At 42.0% G+C, this 27,786-nt stretch overlaps 1 protein-coding gene across 2 annotated transcripts in view; it reads left to right on the forward strand.

The window, feature by feature from the left end:
* Window positions 1-26,755, forward strand: part of ATP13A4 (ATPase 13A4) — a 40,430-nt gene extending 13,675 nt beyond the window's left edge. The window contains exons 6-30 of one of the 2 annotated variants that reach the window (XM_040566814.1): window positions 98-167; window positions 991-1,125; window positions 1,547-1,619; window positions 2,283-2,414; window positions 3,642-3,812; window positions 4,246-4,403; window positions 7,395-7,583; window positions 7,849-7,910; window positions 8,613-8,763; window positions 10,194-10,280; window positions 10,973-11,126; window positions 11,716-11,827; window positions 13,720-13,844; window positions 14,807-14,970; window positions 15,989-16,111; window positions 16,741-16,820; window positions 17,182-17,224; window positions 18,122-18,231; window positions 19,465-19,561; window positions 20,303-20,375; window positions 20,928-21,102; window positions 21,601-21,764; window positions 22,954-23,042; window positions 24,697-24,777; window positions 25,258-26,755. In XM_040566814.1, the coding sequence (XP_040422748.1) occupies window positions 98-167; window positions 991-1,125; window positions 1,547-1,619; window positions 2,283-2,414; window positions 3,642-3,812; window positions 4,246-4,403; window positions 7,395-7,583; window positions 7,849-7,910; window positions 8,613-8,763; window positions 10,194-10,280; window positions 10,973-11,126; window positions 11,716-11,827; window positions 13,720-13,844; window positions 14,807-14,970; window positions 15,989-16,111; window positions 16,741-16,820; window positions 17,182-17,224; window positions 18,122-18,231; window positions 19,465-19,561; window positions 20,303-20,375; window positions 20,928-21,102; window positions 21,601-21,764; window positions 22,954-23,042; window positions 24,697-24,777; window positions 25,258-25,479 (3,040 nt within the window). In that variant the 3' untranslated portion in view covers window positions 25,480-26,755. Of the gene's footprint in view, window positions 1-97; window positions 168-990; window positions 1,126-1,546; window positions 1,620-2,282; window positions 2,415-3,641; window positions 3,813-4,245; window positions 4,404-7,394; window positions 7,584-7,848; window positions 7,911-8,612; window positions 8,764-10,193; window positions 10,281-10,972; window positions 11,127-11,715; window positions 11,828-13,719; window positions 13,845-14,806; window positions 14,971-15,988; window positions 16,112-16,740; window positions 16,821-17,181; window positions 17,225-18,121; window positions 18,232-19,464; window positions 19,562-20,302; window positions 20,376-20,927; window positions 21,103-21,549; window positions 21,765-22,953; window positions 23,043-24,696; window positions 24,778-25,257 lie in introns of both variants that reach the window. The other variant, XM_040566813.1, reaches the window with a different exon arrangement.
* The last annotated feature ends 1,031 nt before the right edge of the window (window positions 26,756-27,786 follow it).

Consider the following 27,786-nt stretch of genomic DNA (forward strand, 5'->3'; position numbering starts at 1 on the left):
TGATACAAGCTCTTTGGACTATTGAAAGCTGCAGCTTCTTGAGCAAGCTATATCGTCACTATTTTATCTGTAAGTGATGTATCTTTATCCCATACAGGAGAGCGATATGTGGGCCAAACAGTATTGATGTTCCAGTGATCCCTATTTGGAAACTACTCATCAAAGAGGTTCAACATTTCTGTTGCTTTTATTCTTAAGGCTACTTGGGGATGCAGAGTATGCATATAGAATATGATGGATCCTATCTCTGAATTAGCTTTCTAGCAGTCACCTATCAAGCACACTCTTTTCTCACATCCTGTTTATAAAATCACCATTAATTCATTTATTCTCCATTTTTCCAAACGCTTCGTCCCCATGCCTGTGCAGCTCCTTAGTGTGTGTGTGTATCTGTGTCCTAGGAGCTCATTCTGTTGGCCTTGCAAGTGTCAGTGAATGTTTACAAGCTGTGCTGAAAATCAAACCTTCCAGGCAAAGACTCTCTCTTAATCAGCAGAGATGAAGTGAACAGCACTAGCTGGCACATGCCTACAGCTTCAGAGAGGTCCAATGAGCTCATGACTCTGGGCACAGCATTGTGTAAAGCACCAATATGCCTTTCTAGACTGCAGCTGGCTATGCGTGTGGCCTAAGCAAGGTGGAGGTGGTGCCAATGGTATGTGAGCTCCGTGCTCACTTCACATCTTGATCTCCTCTCACCTCTGTTACATTTCTTGTAAAGAGCAGAGCAAAGCAAGGACTAGGTTGAGCCATTCACATCTCAAATAACATCCTTATTAGTCCAGATTATTTGGCCCTTTCTTTCAGTGGAGTTGGGCCAGAGTGATTAGACTGAAGCTACTGCTAACAAAGTCAGAAAGAGGGTGGGGAGACTCAACACTTACCTCAGTAGCTTTTATTCTAGCCCATCTCCAGCAGAATGGGCTTTCTGGGTATACTGGAGTCATATAAATGTGGCTAACTCTTGAGTAATGCTCCCTTTCCAAACAGGTCTTGAATCCATTTTACGTGTTCCAGCTGTTTAGTGTGTGTCTGTGGTTTGCGGAAGATTACATGGAGTATGCCACTGCCATCATAATCATGTCTCTCCTGTCAATTTCTTTGACTGTATACGATCTTAGACAGGTAGGTGAGACATCTCACCTTTCTCCACAAGGAAGTCTTATTTGTAATGTCTGGGAAGGGCCCAATATGTTACAACATGCATATGTACTGTGCTCTGAGAGTTACTCAGAGGTTTAGTCTCGTGACATGTAGTAGCAGGTGCAGTGGCCTGGTCTTCTAGTCATAATAATCTTTGTGTGGTACTTTACCCACATCCTGCCTTCCCCATTCCAGTGCTTTGCTTTGTAACCTTTTGTTACACCTTCTTCATAATTAGGGTGGGGAGTTTCTTTCTCTGTATGATTGTACAGTTCTTGGCAGGGACAGACCCCAGTTTATGAGGGCTCTCATAACCACAAATAACAGAAGGGAATGATTGCTAGTGGATGAATTGCATCACGTAAGATGTAACACTTTTTTTATGTTCTCCTTTAATTTATAGCAATCGGTTAAACTGCACAGACTGGTTGAGTCTCATAACAACATCATGGTCACTGTCTGCAGAAATAAGGAAGGTGAATCCTGCACACTTCTTTCTTCTATGTGTTTCATTTCTGTAGCAATTTATATCAAAACTGAGAATATGTAGTATCAAATTCCTTCCAGAGCAGTTTCCTCTATTGTCTCTCAACCTTTTAAACTAGCTTCTGCATATTGGTTTAGTTTGACCTAGAAGTATGTTCTGGCACATCAATCATATTCATAACTGTGTGAGCACAGCCTTAGCAAAACATTATCAGGAAAACGATGCCATTTTTCTTAAAGCTGTGCTGACAAAGCCAACCACATAATCACTTTGTGGTTATGAGTCCACCTAATTGCTGCATACAAAGTCTGTTCATTGTCATGGTATTTGGAGAACAATCTAAAAAGAGGGAGTCAAAGTAAGAAATGTCAAAGTAAGAAATGTAGATCCAAGTTTCTTGAGTTAGGTCACGACATTGGAATAGCAGCTATGATTTGGGGTATGGGGAGATAAAAAGAAATCCTGCAGTTTGAAATGGTGCCTAGACTTTTCTTAACATGGAACGTTGTATTCTTAGGTCATTCTTGCAGTCCATTGTTTATCAGCTATTATAAAGAAGTAATAATATGTTCAGCTGGTAGCTCCTTGTATTTTTCCTCTTAACACAGAGAAACATGCAAAGCACAAAGTTTCCTTTACATGTCACCTACAGGTTTCCAAGATCTGGAATCACATCATCTTGTTCCTGGAGACCTTCTGGTTTTGAAAGAGGGCAAAGCCCTTTTGCCTTGTGATGCCATCCTGATCAGTGGGCAGTGCATCGTAAATGAAAGCATGCTGACAGGTACAGCTTGTCCCTCCCAGGCTTACCATTAAAACATCATCATGGCCCTGTGGTTTCAGACAGTGGCACAGGACATACAGCATCAGCATTATCATGTATCATCCTTATTATGAGATAGTCCATAGTTAGCCTAGAAGGGCATTCTTTGGAATGTTTGCTATCAAAAAGACTATACAATAGTTATTCCCAGCTTCTCTAAATAGACAAGATGGACTTCGGGAAGAGCAGCTCATCCTTTTCTTCCCTTCTGGGGTATGATATTTAGGAAGCAATCCTTTAACTAGAAAGGAAGGAAGGGCAGACAGTGAAGAGGAATGAACAGGACAGAAAAAGAAACAGTAGATATGGAAAAAAAGCTGTTCCCACACAGGCACCCAGTCTATTCAGACTGTAGGGATTTCTCTGAATGTTTCATCCTGACTGCTGCAATGTCTCCAGCCAGCTGGAGTATCTGTCTCGATCTGCGTACACTTAACCTCACATTCATATGATAGCAGTGGAGGAGGTACCAGGTAGGAGAGTTCACAGAGAAAATGATTTTGGGTGCAGGAGATGTTCATAGTTCTGTTTCTTGTCTTTAGATTTGGTCTCAGTCTGAATCAAACCAAAATCAACAGTTCTGAAATTTCAATATAAATGAGAAATTCCAGAACCCCCTTTCATTTAGAAAGCCCGAGATACCAGATATTCAATAAAAGTATTTCTGCTTTTTCACCTGAATGGATCTGCTCTGACATAAATAGGATATTTGTCAGCTGTCAAGCACTGAGGTAAAGGCTCTCATTTTTCTTAGGAATGGGAAATAGCTAATGTCATGTTAAATCTGCTTGAGGGAATAGTGTAGTGGCTTGCATCTGAAGGTCAAACTAGGTGAACAACTTGTGGCCATCAACTGGAGTCACACGACACCAGTTAAGGTCTCTGTTCAAGTTTCTATATCTACAGCCATTGTTCCAATTCCTTGGGCTGTTTTCATTTCTCAGACTTACAAGAAGTTATTGTACTGATGCAAAGGAGAGATTTTCTCTGGCAGGATCTGTTCTTTGTTTGCTAGACTGCAAATTCCTATTCACTCTGAAGATGTGATGATATAAAACTAACATTTCCTAAACTGGTTTCTCTAGTAAATATGTTTGCTGTCTATCTAGATACTTTACTGACTTCAAAGTCAGCAGGCTAATTTTAAGGTGTACTGCATTTTTCCTTATCTGAGATAATCTTCCCTAGGAGAAAGTATTCCCGTAACAAAGACCCGCTTACCCCAAGCTGATAACATGAAGCCCTGGAGAATGCACTGTGCAGAGGACTACAAAAAACATGTCCTCTTCTGTGGAACAGAGGTCATACAGACCAAGGGAGATGACAGAGGAGTAGCGAAAGCTGTGGTGCTGCGGACTGGTCAGTCAACACTTCAGTTTGCTTTTCCTTTCATGCTTTTTCTTATTGCAACAGAGTCTGACTTAAAAGTCTCTGGTGCACCTTAAGTTAGAGGTGTTAACCCAAATTCACAACAGTCAGGTGGGGAACTGATATCCCAGGTTGGGCTAAGCTATTATGCATTGTTTCAGTTTGCTTTACATAACTTTTACAAAAAAAACATTAGCATGTGGTTACAAAGAATAATTTTGCTTTGCTTCTGAGATGTTGAAAAAATCCTCCTGCTTAAGACAATTTTTTCCTATACTCTGCAGAGTAGTTCACATACAGTAAAATGAAGGATCTGGGCCTTCTTTCTTAGTTACATAAATTCTGAGTTATTTCAAAATCCTCCATTTTTTCTTAGTGAACTTTTGGAAATCATTTCCCCTTGTAATTTTAGTTTGTCTTGCAGGTTTCAATACAGCCAAAGGAGATCTGGTGAGGTCCATTCTCTACCCTAAACCCATGAACTTCAAGCTGTACAGAGATGCACTTCGGTTCCTGATGTGCCTCATAGCATTTGCAGCCATTGGAATGATCTACACAGTGTGTGTATTTGCACTTAATGGGGTGAGTTACTAAATGCAGGAGAAGTACTCACAGCCAGTTTAAAGAGACTTGAACTTGAGTGGCTTCATATACATTTATATATAAAAGTATGATTCTTTCCACTTTAGTATATGAGGCAACTGTCTTTGTGACACCACAAGCTCTTGGATATTAATTCTAAGGTGCCAAAACCCACCATGTCTCAGTTTTCATTTCTTCTGAGTTCTTAGTAAATCTGGTGTGAGCATTGCACGTCTTATAAATCAGTAACCTTTTGAATAGTGTCTACCTCTTCATTTGTGTGTTGTCTACCCTGTGCTCGCTGATACATAGAGCAAATACATATGATTGGCAGAATGCTTTCTAGATCTCTGAAAATGGGAGAGCTTAGCGCTCTGCAAGTATCTTTTAGAGAGTTCTTGTGGCACTTTTTGTACATTCCTAGAAAAATCTTAAGTCAGTCATAGGTTCAGAAACAGACTAGCATGCCATTGTGAAAAGGCAACTTTCCAAAAACTTCAGTTCAGATGAAAGACCCCTCTATCCCTATCCACTGTCTCTGACAGTGACTGGTATTAGATACTAATGGAAAGAGGTTATTAAAGAACCAGGTATAGAACAATTCTTCCTTGGTATAGTTTTCTGGCTTCCTGAACAGAAAGGTTTAAGAATTCAGTAAGCCATTGATTGTGTCTGGATTGCCTAGCTTTAATAGCCACTGAAAATCCCCCAGAGTCTAGTTTAATAGATTTTTAAATTCATTTATGCCTTGGCCTTGACAACACCTGTGGCAGTGATTCCCACAGTTTCATTATGTACTGTGTAAAGATGTTTTTAAACCTACTTTCTGGTAAATCACTGAAGGCACTGTAGATTTTTGATTTAGAGAAGCAGCAAACAGCTGCTTGCTATTTGATGTTTCCCTACTGTTCATGACTTACAGATCCTTGTCCACTCCTTCAGCCTCTTTTCTTCCACATTATAGAGCCCTGAACAGTACAGGTATAAACATACATCCCCCAAATTTACTGATGTTATAAAGAGCTCCCTATTTCCTTCTGCACTTTTTCTCCTATCTTTGTTTAGTCATTTATATAGTGGGAAAACCTTCACTTAGTAATCACTAAGCTTAATATCCTTGAGAGCTTTTGGGAAATAACTTTTGAAATCTAAGTGTCTTGTATCAATTGAGTCACTCACCCACATCACAACTTATTTTCTCCAGAGTTCTCTAGGAGGTTTATGGGGCATTAATTCCCTCTGTGAAGACTGTGTTAGCTCTTCTCTAATATGCCATATTCATCGGGGTCTATTAATTCTATATGGTAATTTTAATCGAGTTTCTCAGTGTAGAACTAAGACTTGCTGTGTTAGGAAGAAGCAAGGGCCAGCTGTTACCTAGGGGAAGGCAAGCCAGGAGCCAAGGGTGACCAGAGCACAGGCAGTGTCATCACCAAACAGGGCACAGTCACACAGCATCTGAACATGGTGGGGAGAGCTGTGTGATAGTTAAGTGCCCATCAGTAGTTCCAGGCAAGATGAAATGGTAAATAATCCAGACAGACTAGTCAGAAGCAGAAGATAGGACAAGACAAGACTGCAACACCCATCTAAAAGTGGCCATCCAGGAGACAGTGCTAGCAACAGGTACACCCACAATGTAGCTGAGACATGGACTCCCATATAGGTCTTTAAATCTCTGAAGACTGCCTGACACTTTTAAAAATAGTTCACTCCATTCTCATGTCGTGTGTCAAGGTCAGTCTAAGACATAGTCATGCGCTGTAAACAATAGTTGAGCAATTTTGAAAACCTAATTGTTTCAGAGCTTTTTTAAAAATTTCTCAGAAATCATTTCATGCATTGATAATTATCTGCCAATGGAAAGCCAAAGTGCTGAGTGGCAAGGTTGATTCTGCAGAAATTGAATTCCCCTTGGGATGTCAAAGAAAGTGTGCTTAAGAGCATAGCTTAGCGTCTGCTCTGAAGCTTTTACTTTTTTTAGACCCTCTTCCCATTTTGTGGTATGTAAAATACATGCTGATGTTATCACAGTAGCTGAAACTCTCTTGTCAGAGATGATGGTGTAAGATTCAGTCACGATACACTGCATTCTTTCTCTTCCGTGACTGTGTTTATCTGATGGTGATAAGTGCTTCATTCTTACATAAAATAGATACAGAATAGTATCAAACTGGAGCTTTCTGTGGTCTGAAGCAGTATCAATGAAGGGAGAATGAGAACATGATGAAAATTCAGCACATCAAAAGCAGCATGGTTTATGGTCAAAACTCCAAGCTCAGAAGCAGTAACAATAGAACTCTAGTGATGGTTTTCAGATCCATCTGAACTGCAAATTGCATTTAGTTTGCAGTGTCTCTGTCCTGGGTCCCCAATTTGAAATGCATTTGATCCTTTTTTGATCCAAGAATAACAAGGCCAACATTCAGTGCACTGGCAGTCAGTTTAACACCAACATCTTATGCTTTCAAATTAGAGATTACTTTTAAATATGTAACTTTTACTTCCATGTCTCTTCCTGCACATAAAAACAATTTCCTTTGTGCCCTCCTTTTTACCACTATCCCATATCTCACCGTCACGCTAGTATGGAGCCCAGAGCTATGTCTGTAGGTGATTGGATGAATGACCATAAAATGGTAGTTTCTTGTGTGCTGCCTGATGGTGAGCTGGGCTTGACTGAAGGTGCAATAACATATCTGGCACATTTGAACTCATGTGCTTTACAGGAGACTGTGAACTTTGGCAGGTTTGTTGACATGGAGAGTGAGGGAGGGTCTGGAGTCTGCTCTTTAGTATTAAGCCCTTTGGTTAAATCAAAACAATTCGTTTCTGAGGGAGATGAATATATAATGTACCATGGGCAGAAAACACCAGATCATGAAACACCTGTAGTGCAGGGGAGGAGAGATGAAGAAAGCTATACTCAGACAATCCAAGCAGCACTCCTTGCTATCTTCTTGCTGATAACTGTCTTTGGTTTTATGTCAGGAGGAGGCTGGAGAAGTAGTGAAGAAGGCTTTGGATGTTATCACTATTGCTGTCCCCCCAGCCCTGCCGGCTGCCTTGACCACAGGGATCATTTATACCCAGCGGAGGCTGAAGAAAAAGGGCATCTTCTGCATCAGCCCACAGAGGATCAACATGTGCGGACAGCTGAACCTCATCTGCTTTGACAAAGTAACTGCTATGAGTTTGTTACTCTCGTGCTAGCAATGGGAGCAATGCTAGGGGTGGGAGGGTATGGGTTTTGTTCAAGCATTTTTCAGATTGTTGTCTGAGCAGACATTGTTGTTTTTCTTGGAATCTAGGAACTGGCTTGTAGCACTTTCGCTCTGCACCATGCTGGCATTTCTGAACAGTAACTTCTTAAAATATGTCTTGCTTTTTATTCCTCTTGGAGATCTCATGTGTGAATTTTATTTAAATGTACATTTTAACTTAGACTGGCACCTTAACAGAAGATGGCCTGGATCTCTGGGGCTTGCTGCCCTCTGAAAGAAATTGGTAAGGCTCTTTGACAACCAATGGAAGTTAAATTTGGTAGAATAGTGACCAGATTCTCCTCTTGGATATATGAACAAATCTAAAAGACAGTTAATGCCAAATAACAGTTAGAAGTTCCCCATGTTTAAACTACCAATATTATTTCTGTAGCCTTTGGAAAATGAGTTGGTTGCCTCATCCCAGCCACTATTGTCAGCATTAGGCAGAGCACACACGGGCAGGGTAGTCTGCAGTAGACATGCTAGGTTAGATTTCAAAGCTGCAGCAGTGCCCCAACCCTTTATGATAAGAAGACACTGTTACCTGTGAGATGGGCACTGCAGGAACCGAGTGGCAATGTTTTTGCCCATTTACATTTCCAGAAGTGTGCATGCACAAAGATGCTCATACTTGTATGAGCCTCACAGCTCGAATCCTTGCACAAACCTCAAGTAAGATATTTCATAATAATCTGTTTCTCTGTCCATCCCAATGGACTCTTAAGTATGCAGAATATACCTGTTCTGAACATGTGTATCCTAGCCAGGGATGTGCATGTGAAATAGCTTCTGGGGGAGGACTAGTCCCCAGAAACACGCTTATTGTCTGATCACAGGATAGGACTTTAACAGTCTCCTTAAGGTTTTTTTTTTCTTTTTTTTCTGTTAGTCACATGTGTTTGGTGTTCTCTGATGGTATTTTTCACGATGTCTTTTGTGTCAGTTTCCAGGACATTCACAGTTTTCCTGCAGACCACAGACTGCCTTGGGGCCCACTGTTCAGAGCAATGGTGGTTTGTCATTCACTAATTGTTTGGGAGGGCAAGATCCAAGGAGACCCACTGGATGTGAAAATGTTTGAGTCAACTAACTGGGTAATGCTGCGCTTTGCTATTATGCAAATAGTAGTGGGGAGTTTTGATGTTATTGCAAAGGAGAAATATCTCAAGCTGTTCCATGCAAATAGCCACTTCCCACACATAAGTAAAACAGTAAGTAATAATCCCAGAAGGGATACCACATGCTTAGGCTTTTAGAGAAATGTTCCTTGTTTCTGCCTAGAGCTTTCACCCTGGGGTACTCTGAGTATTTAAATCATTTGACTGCAAGTGGCGAATATCATGCAAACCCTACTGGGGTATTAACTCTGATTGTGGCTGCTGCCAGATGACAGGAAGCCCCAGATGTAACTTACGTGTAGATGCAGACTGGTTTTACAGAGCATATAACAGATTTCTGCTAGCCTTGAATTGGATACAATACTTCGACCTTTGTTAGAGCTCTGTCAATGAGAAGATGTTTCACATGGGCATGGGATTTCAAACCTAAGGGTTGTAGAAGGCCTCACAGCTGGGAAAGAACTACTACAGTTGTGGAGTAATGAGAGCAGAGTAAAAAGAGTAACTCTCAGAGCACTCTGCTTGCATTCTCTGTCCTATTACCTACAAATGCCATCCATGTCCCTGTTTACTATCTGATCAATTGCGGAAAAAATGAACGTTTATGAAAAACTGAAGGGCTGCAAATGTGAGATGGGTAAGAGAAACAGTCAATAATTACCTGGTGGAAGATATAGCCACAAGCCACTGCTGATGTAAGACAAGATTCAGGGCTGGATTAGCTGACAACACCCATACTTAACACTGGTCTGTTTTGTATTTGCAAAATATGTAAAACAGCCAAGTTTCATGGAATAAACTATCCAGTAGTGACAGGAATTTGAGTTTTTGGTTTGCTTTGCTATTTTTTTTCCCCTGGGGCATCACTTCACCATCTCAGCCTTAGGCAGAAACCCACCAAAGCTATAAATTACTTGAAACAGGAATAATTGTGTGCCCTTTGACACCATAAAATAGTTCTGTTCTCACAGTCATGTTGTGATGATTAAAAAAAAAACACAGCTGATTTGTTGAAGACTTCAAGAGCAGTGAATGCTGCTTTCTACACTAACATAATTTTTAATTACTATTTTTCCACTGGGCCTATGTTATATCTAGGAAAAATGTTTTTTACATGTTTGAGTGGATTGTAATGGACAAAAGATTTGTCTGGGAGGTGACACAAGGTATTTGCTGTGCGAGAGTACAGCAGTATCTTAGTGAAGCCAGTGAAGCTCTGGATTTGATTGCCAAGGGAGGCATTGAGTTTTCTCTTTCAGGAGCTTTTAGTGTGAGGTCAGACAAACCTCTATCAAGAACGAATAAGATACCTTGTTCTGAGGGAAGGAAAGGCTCTAAATGATCCCTTAAGATTCCTTTCAGCTTTGCTGCTATGATGTAAAAGATTTTTGTCTTTCAATACACAGGTGATAGATGATTCCAGCAGACATCACACTGGAGGTCAAGGATCCACGCATGCCACAGTTATTAGACCTGGACCTAAAGCCAGCAGTGTAAGCTATTTGCAAGATTCACATTCATGATCAAGTTAAACTGTTAGATAAGAGTTACCTTTTAGTAGAGAAATGTTTAGTTGTCCTAGTCCAAGACATCTCTTCTACACTTCGTCTTGCTTGGACTCCCTGCAGGGAGATCACCATGCTCTCTCTGATGAAGAAGAGATGCCAGGAGGAGCTTGCTGCTCACCTTAGAAGCAGGGATTTGCACAGGATGTTGATAGATGACAGATTGTCCAGTCCAGGAATTTACCTCTTCTGGTGGTTCCAGACTCAGTCCAGTCTCAGCTGAGTGATGATAATCTCTAAAGCACATGGGGCTACAGTGGGTTCCAGCACCTGATGTCAGGTCTTTACCAGTGATGCACAACAAGGGGTTGACTTTCAGATGTCCGTTTTTTCTTTTGCAAGACCAGTGTAAAACCTAGCAGAGTCTTGTTAAAGAAATAGGGTTAGTGAGTTCCTTTTAGTAAATTATATCTAACAGTCTGCTAAAACTGTCAGTGAACTTTTCCTATTGCTTGACCTAAACACTTCTGTACAAATTTCACCCGTCTTTTCTAACCCCATTCTGACAAATCAGTCCATCATATATGGTTAGCTTCACAGCACGATTCAGAGAACTCAACTCCTTTGGACGGAGTTTGAAACCCATGCTGCAATATCTAATCCAATTGCTTTTCTCCTAGGCCTCTGTGGAAGGAGTTATCATTTTACACCAGTTTCCATTTTCTTCAGCCTTGCAGAGAATGTCTGTCATTGCTCAGGAAATTGGTGGGGAAAAACAGGTCTTCACAAAAGGGGCTCCAGAAATGGTAGCCACATTATGCAGAGCAGAAACAGGTAACTAACATTTGTAAATGCTTCCTAGAAACACATATGTATAAATGCCTTTGATGGTGTGTTGAAGTGGAAGGTCCAAATGAGATTTCTGGGTCTAAGACCTTATACCTCAGCCTGAAAAGTTAGTCTCACTGTTGTGCTTCAAGTCTAAGGGTAAGCTTTCATACAGCCCTTCTCAGGGCTAGCAGACAAAAGCAAGTACCAACTGTTGTACAAGGTGTGCAGTTTCTGCTGGAATAAATATTTGAAAGAGTAGTCTACTAGTCCAGTATACACCAAAAAATGTTTTCTTTTCTTTCCAAACCTTGGGTAGGCAGCTAGAAGAGCACAGCTCATTCATGACATCCTAGAATAAGGTAGGTCTTTGCAGAATAGCTTAGGATCCTCAGTGCAGAGTGGCAGAGGAGACACAATGATTTTCTTACTGATCAAAGCTCATTTCAGCAGCTTCTTTTAATGCCCTTGGCCTATTGGTGGTATCTAGTTGTGCCTGTTCTCTGGGAAGGAACCTTCCCTTCTCCGAAACCATTCTGTTTTTATTAGAAAGCAGTCAAATGCCCTGATGAACTGTCTTTTCCTCTTTTCACAGTCCCATCGAACTTTGAAAGCAAGCTTCTGTTCTACACAGCGCAGGGCTTTAGGGTCATTGGACTGGCATGTAAGTCTCTACAGACAGGGAGGCAATCTACTGATCTAACAAGGTAAGCAGTAGGCTGCTTCTTATCAGCAACATTCAGCCATGGGCCTCACGTAATACCGTTACCACAAAGCCTCTGCTAGGAGCAGGGCTGTAGTACAGATAGTTTTGTTAGACTCAGGCCAGAGAGAATCTGATTTAAATCTGGATATATGTCTATCTGAGAATGAGTAGAGGGCAGTTCACTACCCCATGCTTACAGCACGTGTCTAGAATCTCTACGCATTTCTTAACAATGGATCAACATAGGAGGTTTAACTCTAGTACACCCTGAAGCCTAGTACACCCCTCTCTCAGTCCATCATTTGTACCAATCTCTTTGCATATTTATCCAGGCTTTCAGCCAAAGCGGTCTCTCTTTTTTTTTTTCTTGATTTGTTTTGTTTTGTTTTGTTTTCCTGACTCCTTGATTAAGCAAAGGCAGCAGATGACCCCCATAATGCTACCTATTCTCTAGCCCAGTCAAAGTTAGCAGACTATCTTCTGCTGCTATCTTGGTCCACTCCTTTAGCATTATAGCTTTAACTTTCTATAGCTTCTAGAGAAGCCAGCAGCAAACTCTTCTGCTACTCTCATAGAACTAATTTTACACAGGCCTCACTCAAAAACACCTCCATATGAATATGTAGGCTCTTTATCCAAATCCCTCTAGCTCTTGCTTGTGATACTCCAGAAATATCACTTGTGAAACATTTGTAGTTACTTGGTGCATGTGCTGTCCTTTTCGTTTACTAGCTGCAGGTCCTAATCCAGACAGGGCTCACTTGCTTTTTCACACTGTTTGTATTTCACTTTGCAAAAAGAGCCAGTGACACTGAGGCAAAGTGCAAATGATTTGTTTAATTCTTGTGACAGGTGTCATAACAGACTTATCCAACCCAATGAGCAAATGTGTATGATATGGGCCAGATTTTGCAGCTCTGTGTGCAATTATATCATGGGTGATGTATATACTACTAGGAGAAAAAGGATGACAGGAGGTCAAACACTAGTCCTGCGATGAAAGCAGTGACTATTCAGCATCACCTGACTCAGCTGCTCTTACTGCCATGCAAGTGTTTGGCCTCACCTCCTACTTACAGCTGTGGCTAAAATAAGTGTTTGAAAGCTTTAACTTCTTTCAAACGCTTCAGAGTCACCCCGGCTTCCCGAGGTTCCTGGGGACCTCTATTTTAGGCCTCAGTGATGGGATTGTTTATGAAATTCTGTTCTCAACTGCTTGTGTTCAACTGTAAAAAAAGGCAATAGCACGTGTGAAAAAGAGAATAGAAGAGAACAGAGCTGGAGATCCCACGTGCTGTTTGCTTGGGTCCTACTGTTAAGAGTAGCTGATAAGTTTACTGAGGTGTTTGTCTTCATTGTACAGACCTCAAATGAGGAGGAGTAGCGTGCATGAACTTTTCAAATCAGACCATCAGACCAGTTTGGGAATCCTGCAGGAAAATCAGGGTCTTCTTTGCATGCTGGCTGGGGATGGTGCATTAATAGAAAACAGTCCAACTTATCCATCGGGCTTCATTTTGGTATGTGGAGTAGGTACACCAAATTGTCTTGTTTTTGGTTTGATAATTTAGCAAACATGATGTGGAAGCTGGCTATGTACTGAACTGTTTCTTCAGAACAAGGGAAGACTAGCATAGAAGGATGAAAACCAAGTGAAGATCCTCTATATACCATCAGCACCACTTACTGCTGGTAGAATGCAAACCCAGCTGGTGTTGAAATAACACCACAAAAGACAGACAGGCTTAGACTGCTGAAAGCAAACAAGTTATTTTAATCCTTTTGAATTAGACAGGATGGTTAACTGTAGTAACTGGCTATCAGCAAATTCAGTGCAAAACAGGCCAAAAGGAAAAAGGAATTAAATCTCTCCATCTCATCTCCATTCTTAAGGGAGGAGGTGGAATCAGATCTGACATTCCTAGGTCTGCTGATAATGGAGAATCGACTGAAGAAAGCGACAAAGCCTGTACTAGAAGAGCTCAGTGCTGCCCACATCAGGAGCGTTATGGTCACAGGTATCTAAATAGGATGGATTATTTATGTGGCTGCTCGCCCAGATAAGGAATTCAACCATACGTGAGTGAACAAGCAGTCTGCTGCTTTATCACCACCACTGGTAGGAAGGCACAGACATTTGTGTCTTTCAGACAATTACAGTCCAAGAAGCAACTGTGTTGTAATAATCACATGAATTGACCTATGCAGGCTTATGTCCCTGACAACTTCACCGGGCTTTGTCAAATACCTGACTCTGTCTGTCCCCCTTTCACCATAAATCAGCCTTGCTGTTCCTCTGACACTTTCTAGTGAGCCCATTTGTTCCCCCTGCTAAGGTTATCAGGTGTTGTGCATGAAGTCATGTCTTGTCAGATCCCCTCTTTATAGGGTCTTGTGAAATTCTTTTGTTATAAATGAGCCAAGTTCAAGCATGGATACCAGGATAAAACAGTGAACCTTGTGACATCTGGTACTTCATGCCTACCAGTTCCTATTTATCCCCCCCCCCTTTTTTTTTTTCTTGAAGAGCTGGTTTGGATTTTGATAGGATAACTCAGAGTTTTTCCATGGTCCAAAGACATTTTTTCAGGAATTACACAGATCTTGTCTTCTTGGGCTTCACTTATTTCAGTACCTGTCTTACACCAAAGACATTTAAGGGCAATTGCTGTGAATCAGTGATACTAGCAGCAACTTAAGAGTGAATCCCTTATTTTTTTCTTGCCTAAAACACAGAAACTAGGAGCACACTCCCCAACTAGATTTCTTCAAGCTCAGGCCAGATGAAATATATATTTAATTATTGAGACAGACCTCATCTGCAAATTTTTGATCTTTATCAAAAACTTCGTTATGCATAGACACTGAAATTTTATCGATACCTGTGATTATATTTGAAAACTTGGAATTCAGGAAAAGGCTAATGTTTCCTTTATAAACAATTCCTCACTGTAGATAATACTGCCCTTGATTTTTCTAGGTGACAACATTCAAACGGCTATAACTGTTGCCAAAAATGCTGGGATGATTTCTCCAACAAATAGAGTGATTCTTGTGGAAGCAAACAAAATACCTGGATCTTTTTTAGCATCTGTTACCTGGAAACCACTAGAAGAAAACAAAACTGAAGATTATGGAAGCCTGGTGAGTGTAAAGCAGGTGATGTGCAGCAGGAAAGCAAACTGAGTTGGAATGCTTGAAATAATACAGTGGGATTATGCTAGTATAACAGAGACCAGTTATTCACCATCATCTTCATGTCAGAATGTTATGTGCTAGAAAAGTGTTTAAAAACAATGATGTACTTACTACCCTAGAGCTTCCTTCCTAGCATATTATCCTGTAAACACTATTTTTGCTAACCGTCTGGGTTAGGTTTGAGAACAGCTATACACAAGATTTAACTATAGCCCTCATGCTTAGCTGATGCACTTTTCAAGCATGTTTCCTTGCAAGGTAGGTTCGGTAGTAGAGAGGTGGACTCAGTGGTACTGCACTGAAGGAACAAGCCCTGTTTGAACACAGAGAGAGTGCTTTCCCATACCTGCAGAATTAAAACACAGATTAACAGTTGAGAAATTGTATATACACAGTGAAACATAGGCTAGCTATGCTAAGAAATTGTATTTCATCAAGCATCTCCACAAAGGAACTGAGACAAAGACCTGTTAATCTCTCCCTGCAGAGTATGGCTGAAGGTGCTGACCCTCCTCTAAGAAGTATTAGAGTCAGGCAGATGGTAGGGAATCTCTGCAGGGGCTGTTGAGGGGCTCCCATCCACCAAAGCCCAGCCTCAGCAGCATCTTCATTGTATTTCACTGCAAGAAGGCATGCCTAGCTATGATGCCTATATGTTCCCTGTAGCCCCTCTCACTCACAGTGCAGCCCATCAGATTGGCACTGCTGCATAAATTCTACCGAACCTGTGAATGTTGAGGTCCAGCTTTCAAGGCATATAAGGAACCCAGTTCACACTGAAATTGATAGCATGATATGCCTAAATATATTTACAAATCCAGGCGAAGGGACTGTGCCATGAATCCAGCTCTCCCAGAGTCTTCACAAGTGTCCTTTTCATGGGATGTCCTTTTTTTTTGCCTGTAAACACACATAGTAGCTTTTGAGGGCTTAGGAAGAGCACTAATTCTGGATTTTTTTACAGGAAGATGACAGTCAGACTGAAAGAAGAATTAGGCTGGCAGTGGGATCAGGCCAGTACCATTTTGCCATGAGTGGAAAATCTTATCAAATTATAGCACAGCATTTCAGCCACTTACTTCCAAAGGTAAGATCTGGATTATTTAATTGGGGTAGGCTTGCCAATCAGTAGATTCAAATTGTCCTGATATAATTAGCTAAATAGATTTGTATCAGGACATCTTTTGGAAACAGCTCTAAGCCTGAAATAACTTGTGGGCTGGTTGAATCTCTGATGTTAATGTGTGGGGAAAGGTCTGAAAATTCACTATTTGTTTTCCTGCACAAGAGGATCAGACCGGTCTCATAATGTAAGGACATGACTTAAAACATTTGTGGCCATATGCCTGGCCCTTGCACAGAACTGCTTCTCTCAGGTGTTGAAGAAAAGGAGAAAACATGGTATTACACAGCATGCAATTTGGCATGATTTGTCAGTTTACTGGAAAAGATAGCATCATGAATTATTTTCTAGTAAATCCCTGCTTGGTAATATGTGTCCATCTGATAAATGACACACCAGGCCTCATGTCCGAGTTGTCATTGTTATTTTTCCAAATCAAGATACCTTTTATCTTTGATCCTCAACCTTTCCTGCTTTGGGGTCTAGCATCAGTTGGTTGGAAATATGACTTTTTTGTGGTTTCTATTACAGATTATCACTGACTCTTACATCAAGTGCTTAAGAAATCACTTTCTTTTTTTTTCTCCTTACAGCTTCTGCTGAATGGAACAGTTTTTGCTAGAATGTCTCCTGGTCAGAAATCCAGCCTTGTAGAAGAGTTTCAAAAGTTGGAGTAAGTTCTTAATAAGCACTGAGTTAGGAAGCGATGAATTTTCAGACTTCTAAAGAGCTAGCTTTTCTCTAACATAGTGTTTCCTAGAAGTACACAAAACTGAAGCTTCTACAAAAGTACAGTTTGGCAATTAAGTTTCACAAGCCTATTTAAGAGACACTGAAGTCCATGTTGGTTTGGCAAATGAACAAATATCTAACACTTGCATAATTCTGAGTTTTCTATGTTCATCTTTCATTCTTTCTTCTCTTTCTGGAGTTGAAGCTGGCATGGCTTGCATAAATGGAGGAGGCTCTGCTTCCCGCCTGTTTATGGGTCTTATTTTTCCCAGCACTGAACTGTAGATCACTTTATTTTTTAGTTACTTTGTGGGCATGTGTGGAGATGGAGCCAATGACTGCGGGGTAAGTGAAAATTCTTTACAATATAGTTATTTAAAAAATGAATACAGTGCTAGTAGAACACCCCAAACTGAGCACATGCTGGAGATGGGAGCCCTCTGCTTATTTATAGAGCAATTTCCCTGGCACTAGCATTGATTCAGGCCTGATCCCCCCTAACCATGCAAGAGCTGATATTGTTGCAAACTGCGGTGTTGAGGACTGATTAATTTCCTTTGCAAAAACCACCAGAAGATTCTCCAAATCCTCCACTGGGTTTTCTGTCAACACCTGCAGTTTTGGGGGGTAGGGGATACAGGGGCGAGGAGGAGGTTTCCCAGGGAAACAGATATAGGCCTACAAGATGGTTGTAAGTGCATGTTTTAGAAGTGCAAGGCAAGGAAATTTTTTTTCCCAAGAGGAATGATCCATGCTCAGGAGGTGTCCATAACTACCTGCTGGGTTTGCTGGCAGGTTTAGTTCACTCCATGACTTCAGACATCCTTGTGGCAGTGGGAGCAATGCCACCTTGGGAGTGAAGCACTCACTTGCATTTAAACAAAGTCCCAAGGGTTCTCCCAGGGTAAGCAAGCAGAGAAGCTAGACTGTCTACCTAAGATGTGACTGCATGGAAGCACTGACAAAGGAGGCACAGCCAACCTGTCTTCTGCAGCTGGTGGTGGATGGCTTTGGGGTCTGTGGCAAATGGACTTTCTCATGCTCTCATCCCCTTACTGCTTCTGCACCTGATGCCCCAGCCACATCCTATTGGATAAACCTTTTTGGTGGAGCACACCCAGGGAGTGAGAAGGGGTTGCTGTTCACAGAACACATACTGTAATAAGAACTTGTTTCTTGGCTGACATGTCAGTTCCTGGGTCCTTCTGGCTTGTGAGTGCTGAAGAGGACTATGCCTTTCAGGCTTTGAAAGTGGCGCATGCAGGGATATCGCTGTCAGAGCAGGAGGCATCTGTAGCTTCACCTTTCACATCCCAAACCCCCAGCATAGCATGTGTGCCAGAGCTAATCAGGTAAGCATGGATTTTTGTTTCCTGTTACATTAAGAAGACAGTCCCCACTCCTCTCAAATATTAGTGTTAGCTGTTCCCACTAGGCCAGAATGTATATATATGGAGAAAAATAAATGTGTTTGACATGGAAATCACCATTTGCTTAGTTACTATCTGAAATTCCTTTAAGATAAATTAATTCTTTCCCCTCAAAGATACAGGAGGAGGGCAACTACAGCTGAGCATTTTGTCATTAGCAATATTTTAAATGCAAAAGGAACAACGCTATGTCCAAATTTGCTGAACCAAATGTCCACAATGTTAACCTATTCGCTACTATTAGGCTGTGTCTCTAATATCCTATGCAAGCAAAACATTAGCATCTGTTGTACCACTCCCTTAGTTAAGTTTTGAAAAAGGTAAGTTGTCTGCTTCGTACTGAGGAAAGTAGAAGGAAGCAGGGCTGTGCCAAACTTAAGCATTTGTTGCAGTGAACATTACGAGTTGGAGGAATTTGCTGTCTAGAGCCATGAACTTCATTAGGAATAGCGTTAGCAGGTTATTTCATCATGAAGTCTCTTCCTAGAACTTCTTCCAACTGCTGCTCAGAGAAGGAGTACCTCTATCTGATGTTGTGAGCTGCGGTGAAGCTAGGAATAGACACAACAACTAGCCTAGTCCATTGCTCTAACCACTAAGCACAGTTTTCTGAGGAATCTACAACATTGGATAGGAGTCTTCCTTATTCTTGTGGGTTTTCCTCTAAAATCCCAAAGGCGTTTGATATTGCTGTGAAGAAGGCCAGGGTCCCAATTTTGCTTAGTTGTCAGATAAATAACTGGGAAGGACTTGGAAAGAGTCTTCTACTGTCATTGGATACTACATGGTCACTGCAGGAAGAGAGGACTTGTCATTTTGAACTCACCAAGCCGCTGCTTGGCTTTGTATGCTTTTCCTCACGTGGAATTGTTATCTGCACTGTTAGTGTCAGCAGGAAAACTTGCTGTGATAAATTGTAGTGTTGGGAACATGGTTTACTGGAATCAAGCTGTTTTGCTTGCAGCAAGATTTCTGCAAGTGAAGATTTTACTTTTGTTCAGGCCAGATTTTATTTATTTCACCTCCCAGTAAAAAAAGTAGTAGAGCCTTCTGTCCTTGTGACAAATGCCTTGGTTTTCAACTGCGCTTTCAGAAAACTGGAAACGGGAGCAGACCATTACCTAATTGTTGTCTTTTATTCCTATTCTCACACAGGGAAGGTCGTGCTGCCCTGGTCACTTCCTTCTGCATGTTCAAGTACATGGCACTGTACAGCACCATTCAGTACCTTGGTGTCCTCCTACTGTACTGGGTATGTCTTGGGAATATGGGCCTTGTTCAATAGAGTGGGATAAGCTACTGTTCCTTCGTAGGAGAAACATGGCATAAGAGCCACGATAAAACTAGGATACAGAGGTTTACCTGAGCTGCAAACTTCTGTGACATGATCTTATGGTCCTTCTGTACACTTATCTGAAAACTGAATTCTTCTCATTAACTCCAGCCGATGGGCTCAGGATCTGCTCTGGGCAAAAAGAAGGCTGAGATATTAAACGGTATTTCATATAAGGATGTATGTCTGTGAAAAGGGAGAATCTGGCACAAGCATATGCTGTTGCAATTTATTCAGCATTTAAAGCATGAATTAGCTTGACAGTAAGCAAAATCCCCTGGAATGCCTTAAACCACTTTTACATGGCTCCTTCCCAACTAGAGAGGAGGGCTTCACATTCAGAAGTCACCCAGCACTGAGAAAGGATGTGTCTCTTCAAAGAGGCTTCTTTTTTATCACACCGAGTGAACTGGGAGTGTCATTAGTCCGAACAATGCACAAAATGAGAGCATTCACTGCAGGCCCAGTGATGATGAATCTATTGGCAGAGTAGTGGATTGTGCGGTCCCTTTATCTGCTCAGTAGCGTACTCTTGGAATTTCAGAAGAAACAGCAGAGCATTAGCTCCGTGAAAATAATATGGCTTTCTGGAGATGATATAAACAAGCCGACAGCAAATGTCTGATTTGTAATGTTTTTTCTTTGTGTTCCTCTTTTCAGCAACTAAACACCTTTGGGAATTACCAATTTTTGTTCCAAGATCTGGCTATTACTACTGTAATTGGTGTGACAAGTAAGGCCCTTAGTCATCCTCTGTATTAAGAGAATGGATCTCACATATTTTTAACTTCCTTGGAAATGCATATTCCTATGTAGAGAAAGGATGGAAAGAGACTGTGTAGACTACTGGACATTTAGATAAGTAAATAAGGCATCTTGTTTGAGAAGAGAAAGCTCTGAAATGGGTAACTCGTAGTGGTGCAGTTGCTGAGCATAAAGAAACAAAAAATCCCAAGACAAATGTGACAAGTGACCAAAAGAGAACAGAAGAGCTGGAGCATATCCTTATAGCATTGGGCCTGACAGTAGCCAAATAAAATCAAAATCTAACATTTGTTTTTGAAAAATGCCTCATGATAGACAGATGCCATTAATTAACCCATTCTGCGGTCAATAAGATTTTATAAGAAAATAATGCTGTGTTTTGTACTTGATATAATATTTGTATGTGCTATAGTGAACATTACAGAATGTAAAAGTGCTGGCCATTGATAGCAGTCAGTAATACACAGCAGCACTGCTGGTATTTTGGACACACTAGTAAACGTGCCTGTACATATTTCAGTGAGTTTCACAGATGCCTACCCAAAGCTGGTTCCCTACAGGCCTCCTAGCCAACTCATCTCACCCCCATTGCTGCTGTCTGTTGTACTTAACATCCTCTTCAGCCTCAGCATGCAAATTTTTGGATTTGTGATGGTGCAGAAGCAGCCCTGGTATTCCAAGACGGATATACACAGGTAGGTCCCCTTCCTGGGACTTGGGTGGCACAGGGCAGACATAGAGAGACAGGTCTGCATGATACTATTGATCAGCTTGACTATAGTGTGGATGAGCAGCTGCAAGCAGACCCTCTGCTTCCCCACCAGCTGCTAACAGAGTAAGCAGTGGTGTCTGCAGGTCCCTAACCTCTCCAAAAAGTGCAGCATGGTGCTAGTGGTAAGAACACTTCTGATGAGCACTAAGAAGAGCATTGGATTGCTGGGAAGACCAGAGTATCCATGTAGGTTTGAACTCAGGCTCTGCCACGTTCAGTAGGTAAGACTGGGGGCACTGCCAACAACCTACATCCTTGTGACAGCAGGAGCAAATCATGATGATGAGGAAGGATGCCTGATGGTGGTGGAAGCCGGGTGAAATGACCAGGACAGAGATCATTCTCTGACCAGAGTGATGCTTTTTTACAGCGCCTGCCTCTCAGTAGACAGCCACATGGAGAATTCTTCCTCTGTTTCCAGCCTGGGCCTCCATGGGATGGGAGATGGAGCCCTAAATGAAGCAGACAATGGCTACAAGAGCTATGAAAACACCACAGTGTGGCTACTGAGTACCATCAACTGCCTCATTGTTGCTCTAGTGTTTTCTAAGGGAAGGCCTTTTAGGAAACCTATCTACACAAACCGTAAGTGTGGGAAGGGGGGGAGGGATCTGTGAGTTGGTCAGCTCATGAAGTCAATTCACTAGGGCAAAGTTAAAACTTGACCAAAGTGATGCCAGCCAAAAAAGTAGGAACCCAATAGTGGATCCCTAAATGACTAAAGGTCAGCTTTTTGGAAGTTTTAGTCTCAGTGGCATCCTTTAATCAGCAGCTCTCTGAGCTGGGCCCACTTTTTGTGCTTCTGTGCTGCTAAAAATTTGGCCCAGACATTTGGGTTTCTGAAACAAACAAATGGAGTTTGATAAAAATCGGTGGAGTTGGCTTGCAGAAGCATCATGGTACTCAAGGCAGCCATATTATGTTAGAGCAAACTCTAATGAAGTCTAGTAGGTCTTTTCTGCCTCTGAATGACTGTCATGAATGGAAGGTCAGCACGTGATTTTGAAGTTCTGGAAGTTGCTGTGAGGCATAGGAGGGCTATTCTTTTTGTCTGTGGGACAAGCTGTCTCTCAGGCAAAGCTCTGTTCAGCTCTTTTGCGCTAAAGAACTAATTTAATGCTGTAGGGTTCATGGCTTGGATGTTTAGGTACAGTAATAGTGAGGAGGGGCCTTTCCTCCCAGGTAGCAGAAAGGTCATCAGTATTGGGCAAAACTCGAGTGAGTGGATGGAGGGTGAAGTCTGGCACATGCCAGCTGGAGAAAAAATTAATTTGCGTATCATTGCAATATTTGCCTTGGGGGGGAGAGAGGGTAGATTCTCAATTACTCAGACTTTTTAGATTCTGATCAAGAGTGAAGTCTTGATATTATTAAAATGGAGGGCAGAGCTCCTAATTATATCAACAAGAGCAAGACTACATCCTAGGCTTCTTTCTGAATGACAGGAGATAATGAGCTTGGTGTGAGACTTGCTGAAAGGTTCTCTGGCTTCTCAGTGTGAGAGGTCAGATCAAATGATCAAAGTACTCTTTTGACATTTTAAATCTATGTGTGCAAGGCTCGTCCCAGCCTCATATATATCTGCTTGACTGAGTGAAGCTGGGGTTTTACTCTGTTCATTTTTTCTTTTGCTGAAAATTCTTTGCTATCTAATGTTTTTTTTTTTTTGAGTGTTTAACATGGAAAATTATGGTTACAATCTTCCGTAGTAAAGGCAAGCAGCTGAGAGTGCTCATATATCTGTGGTTTTATTTACTTGTTCTTGTCCCTTCAGATGTGTTCATACTGGTGCTCACGGGGCAGCTGGGTGTTTGCCTCTTTCTGGTGTTTGCTGATATCGATGATCTCTACTCTAAGATGGATGTGAGTATTGTTCCACTGCGCGGCCAGTCCCAGTATAAGTGCACTGTGACTGTTTTTAATAAAAGGCACAGATTTCTGCAGGGATGTTTGGCACCTCTGGTGACAAATCAGATTTAATGAGATGGATTTTAGATGATGAGATTGAAGAACCTTCTGGAGACATGGTAGCCCCACAACTATTAGGATATTTAACAAACCAAGATCTGTGCATTTTGACAACTGGACAGGTATACCTTAGCTTGATTGTTTGAGTGAATTGTGCATGCAGCAAGAGACGCCATTGCTGAACTTACCATGATTGGTATGTTGTAGCTTGATAGTTGTGAAGCCAGAAGAAAGGAGCTAGGGCCTGCACCTTTAAACTAAAACACCACGCAATTCTGATTCTCAGCCTGTGCTGCACTCAGATCCTCTTGAAAATTCAGCATTCTCAGCAATCTTCGATACTCACTCCCCAACATTTTCAGGCTCCCTGTCTAAATGTCAGACAGCCTGTAATTTCCTAAAGCAGCATTTGGGTTTAGAACAGCTGTAGAGGAAGACTAGTGAGGCTGTCATGGCAGATGATTTGTCTTGGTAAATACCAGTAGGGCTTGGTTTATTTAGTCTGGCAGAACACAAGCTGGGAGTTGCCTTGTGCAAATTCATTCTAGGAGAAGTGCAAGGGAAGGGTAAGATCTACATCGGCTGTAGGACAGCATTGTCAGTAGACCCAGCCATTAATACGTTAAGGCTGGAAGTTGTAAGGAAGATGTTAATACCCTATGCTGTGACTGTCTCACAGCCTTGTACTAGGAGTCACGGGAACAAAACAACAAAAGAAATACACAGCTATTTTTTTTAGTACATATGTTAACAGAACAATGAAGCGTGGTGGCTTTGGATAACAGGTACTGAACACGATGCTGCTTCCACTCCTGTATCTGTATATGAGAGCTGGCAGGTGGATTTAGAAATGGAAATAATGAAAGAAACAGAAACACAGATGAGAGTAACATACCTGGATTTTGAACGCCAAGCAGCCAAGCACAGCTGCCTCACCTTGTTAACAGTTTAGAGAGCAGAGGCTGAGCAGGCACACCCAGTTAAAGACTCTGCCACGAGATGGCACTTGAAAGCAAGTCTTAGTCCTGTTGTGGGCTGTGGTGGCACAGGACAGTGTCAGCACTACAGCCGTGAGGGGCTAAAATGCCTTTGGGGAGAACTGCAAATCTGGGGGGCTTGCACTGGATTTGCTGAGAAGTCAAAAGGAGGGAGTGGCAATAAGAAACCGCAATAGCCTAGCCCTGAAGAAACTGCTGATCCAAATTTTGGATCTGAGCTGCATCTCCAAAATAAGTTGAGCGACAGCCAGAAAACCATTGCTGCCAGCTATGGGAAGCTGGAACTGGGTTTGGAATTTGAAATACTTGGAACTAATTTTGATATTAGGAAGAAAGGAAACATTTAGATTTCCTGCTGCTGTTCTGGAGTACAGTTTTCTCTGCCGGGTCATAAGTTTAAATGTTTCTTTATCAATAATTCCTCAGGATAAGTAGCAATATTGGTTTGTCAGCAATGTACAGCCAATGTGGGATTCTGGCTGTTGATGACACAAGCTCCCACCACTGCCTAGTGTGCACACATTGCTTACTGGATTCTGTTTTCTTCCCAGCTTGTTTGCACCCCCACCACCTGGCGGATCTCCATGGTGATAATGCTTGCAGTCACACTCGCCGTGTCCTTTCTTGTCGAGGTGAGTGTGCTTCTTTGAATGTGCCTGTCACACTATTTGGGGAGACAGCAGGGTCAGGTCCCACTCTTTCTCCATCCTTCTCAGTCCAGCTGGGGAATATCCAGTAAAACTGTTGCTGCTACCTCACACCTCCTCTCTTTCTTCAGAACCCCACATCTGGGTGATTGGACGTAAGGAATGCCAGGCCCAACTACCTTTTCTTTCCTCTAGTGAATAGGATGTATCAGACCCTGTCCCAAGTCACTGAAAGATGAGGAGTCTTTTGGTGTTTTCTACTCAAATCCTGCAGAATCTTTCTGGCGTAGAGCTCTGGTAGAGCTGGTATGAGAAGTCCTCAGTAACAGGCTATGTGAGGGATGTGGATGAACAGGAGAGTGTGGGAGATCTAGGTCTCCACTACTTGCCCTGTGTCCTGTGGATGAAGAGGAAAAGCTGCTGTCTGAGTCCTCCAAAATTTTCCTTTTGCTCTTTCTTTTACAGGAAGCTGTCATTGAGAACAGAGCCTTGTGGCTGCTGCTGAAAAAGACTTTCCGGTACCACTCGAAGAGCCATTACAAGAGGCTGCAGCGGGTGTTAGAGCAGGACTCATCCTGGCCACCTCTGAATGAAACCTTCTTCTCAGATTCTGTGGCAATATCAGTAGAGGAAAATATGGGAGGCCATAGCAATCCAACATTTGACAGCAATGAGGACACACTCTGAAGGAAACTGCGGAGGACACATCGAGGACAGTTGCAGTTGGCTATAGAAGGACTATCTCAGAGACATAAGAAAAGAGGAAGGATTGACCAACTGCTACCCCCCATTCTAAGCCTAACTGGTCCTGGCTCATTTTTTAATCAACCAGATGCAGAAAAGTTGGCTAGTAGCATGAAGCCATAACACTGTTACCTTCTCTCCCTTCACCCACATAGGAATGGCCAGCTGTACATGGAGCAGCCAGTTGAAGACTGTCCAAGTGCCCATGGTTGAAACACCATTGCTGCATCCTTCTCACGAGCTGCATTATGCAGTGGTGTCTTTCAGGGATGCTTTTCTCATTGTGCTGAACTTCTACAGTATGTAAATGCAACAGCACCAAGCATTTCCGCAAGGTTTATCCAACCAAAAAAATCAGCTTCCACCAGCATGTGTTTTCTTAGCCCTCTGATGCTAGGCTGACTTCCTGCTTACCAGATTTTACAGCTCTGTCCACAGCTGGGTACAACAAGACGTCAGTCAGTGAGGCTTAGGACCAAGAAGAACAGTTCATTCTGTGGATAAGGTCTGCGTGGGGAAGTTGTCCCCTCCAACTGACTGCACAATTTGTTTTTCACAGCTGTAGCTTGCCCATGCATTTCCTGTGTAGGGTTAAGGAGCACTTTCTGACCACTTCAACACAGGAGATTAAATGTTCCCACAATCCAATGCTAAACCGGTCTTGCATTGCCACAGAAACTCAAGGAATTGGGCAGATTGGGAATCGTGGTAAAGACTACTTTGGTCTTTTAAAGTAGCGCTGGAAAACCAAATGCAATCACTGGAGATTATGCATTGTTTTTATTCAACTTGTCTATCAGAACTGTGTTTGAAAAGAGTTTAGCATGCATAAAAAATAACTAATACTATTTTTCTAAAAAGAAAAAGTTTCAACTTGAATAAAGCATTTATTTGACTCAGAGCATTTATTTCCTCATTTTAGACAACTTTGACACAAGTAGATGGGTTAAATACCTCCTAACCTACTGCAATTTATCTAATGGTAAATACCTACCACAAGGCCACATAACGTGACACAAACCAGAAGTGGTTCACATTTGTTCATGAATATCTCTCCAAAGTTAAGAAGCATTCCCAGTTTGCAACAAATCCCATTGGTAGGTGAAAGCTAGAGGTTTTATTTCTTGCTCTATGCAGTCCTTGCAGCTTCAGGAGAAAGCATAAGAGTAGGTTAGTGGAGTTATTCCCGCCATCCGCTGTTTGGGGTACAGTAACAATTTCCTTAGAGACCAAATTCACTGTCCTATTTGTGAGCTCCTGCACACAAGAAATACGTTGCTGCATGTAACAAACTGGCAGCTGCAGTAGGCTGCAGACTAGGCAAATATTTATGTCACAATTGGTAATAGTATAGAAGTGTCAACTTTGGCAAACCTATGGAGTTTGTAGGGTCGACAAGGTAAAGACCTGCTTGCCTACTGCTGAAATACAGTCTTACCTGCAAGGAAACAGAATAAAGATGCTAGGTGACATTTAACCTATGCCAGTCTTTAAGATGTCAATCTCTTGCTCCTGTGCAAGTCCAGTGTCTCCAGTTGTAGTGGGGCATATTTTATCATCTTCCCTCACTCACATCAGCCACAGTTTGATCAGCAGAGCTATGTGGTCTGTCACCGCTGCACTGAACTGCTTACACAGCTTAACTCCATGGCAATCAGGAGACAGGTGATGTGTTACGCACATCATTGCTGCAGAGAGCTGCGCATACAGACACATCAAAGCTCCCATCTGCTCCTTCACTTCTGGGGGGACATCAGAGCTCCCAGTCCACATCCCCATGCTGGAGTGGTCTCTTTTTTTGCAAATTCTGGGGCTGTGTAAGGGCAGACAGATTGACAGCTCTGGATGTGGCTTTGACAGTCCCTGTCTGCAGTCCAAGCTATTCAAATACAGCTGAAAAAAATCCCCTAGAGGACCAAAGATCCAAGCTCACTTTCTCTTCTTGTGACTGGCAGCGGGCACCGGTTGGACAGACCCCAGTGATCTTTGCCAGCAGGCACTGTCCATCCTGGTTAGCTCTCTTAAACTAAAGCAAAGGGCAGGCTCCCTGGAGCCCAGCCAATCCACTGAGCCATGCAGCCAATCTTAACAGCTAATGTCAAAATTTGATTTTTCTTTTGAAATACAATTGTCCTAGTCAACAAAAGAAATTATTTTTATTTTTGTGCTTCACTTTCTTTTATTTGTTACTTGTTTATTTTGTTACAACCATCACAGTTTCTGTCTACTACTCAACATGCCAGATCCCAG

The sequence above is a fragment of the Cygnus olor genome, chromosome 9 (genome assembly GCF_009769625.2).
Source record: "Cygnus olor isolate bCygOlo1 chromosome 9, bCygOlo1.pri.v2, whole genome shotgun sequence".
NCBI lineage: Eukaryota > Metazoa > Chordata > Aves > Anseriformes > Anatidae > Cygnus > Cygnus olor.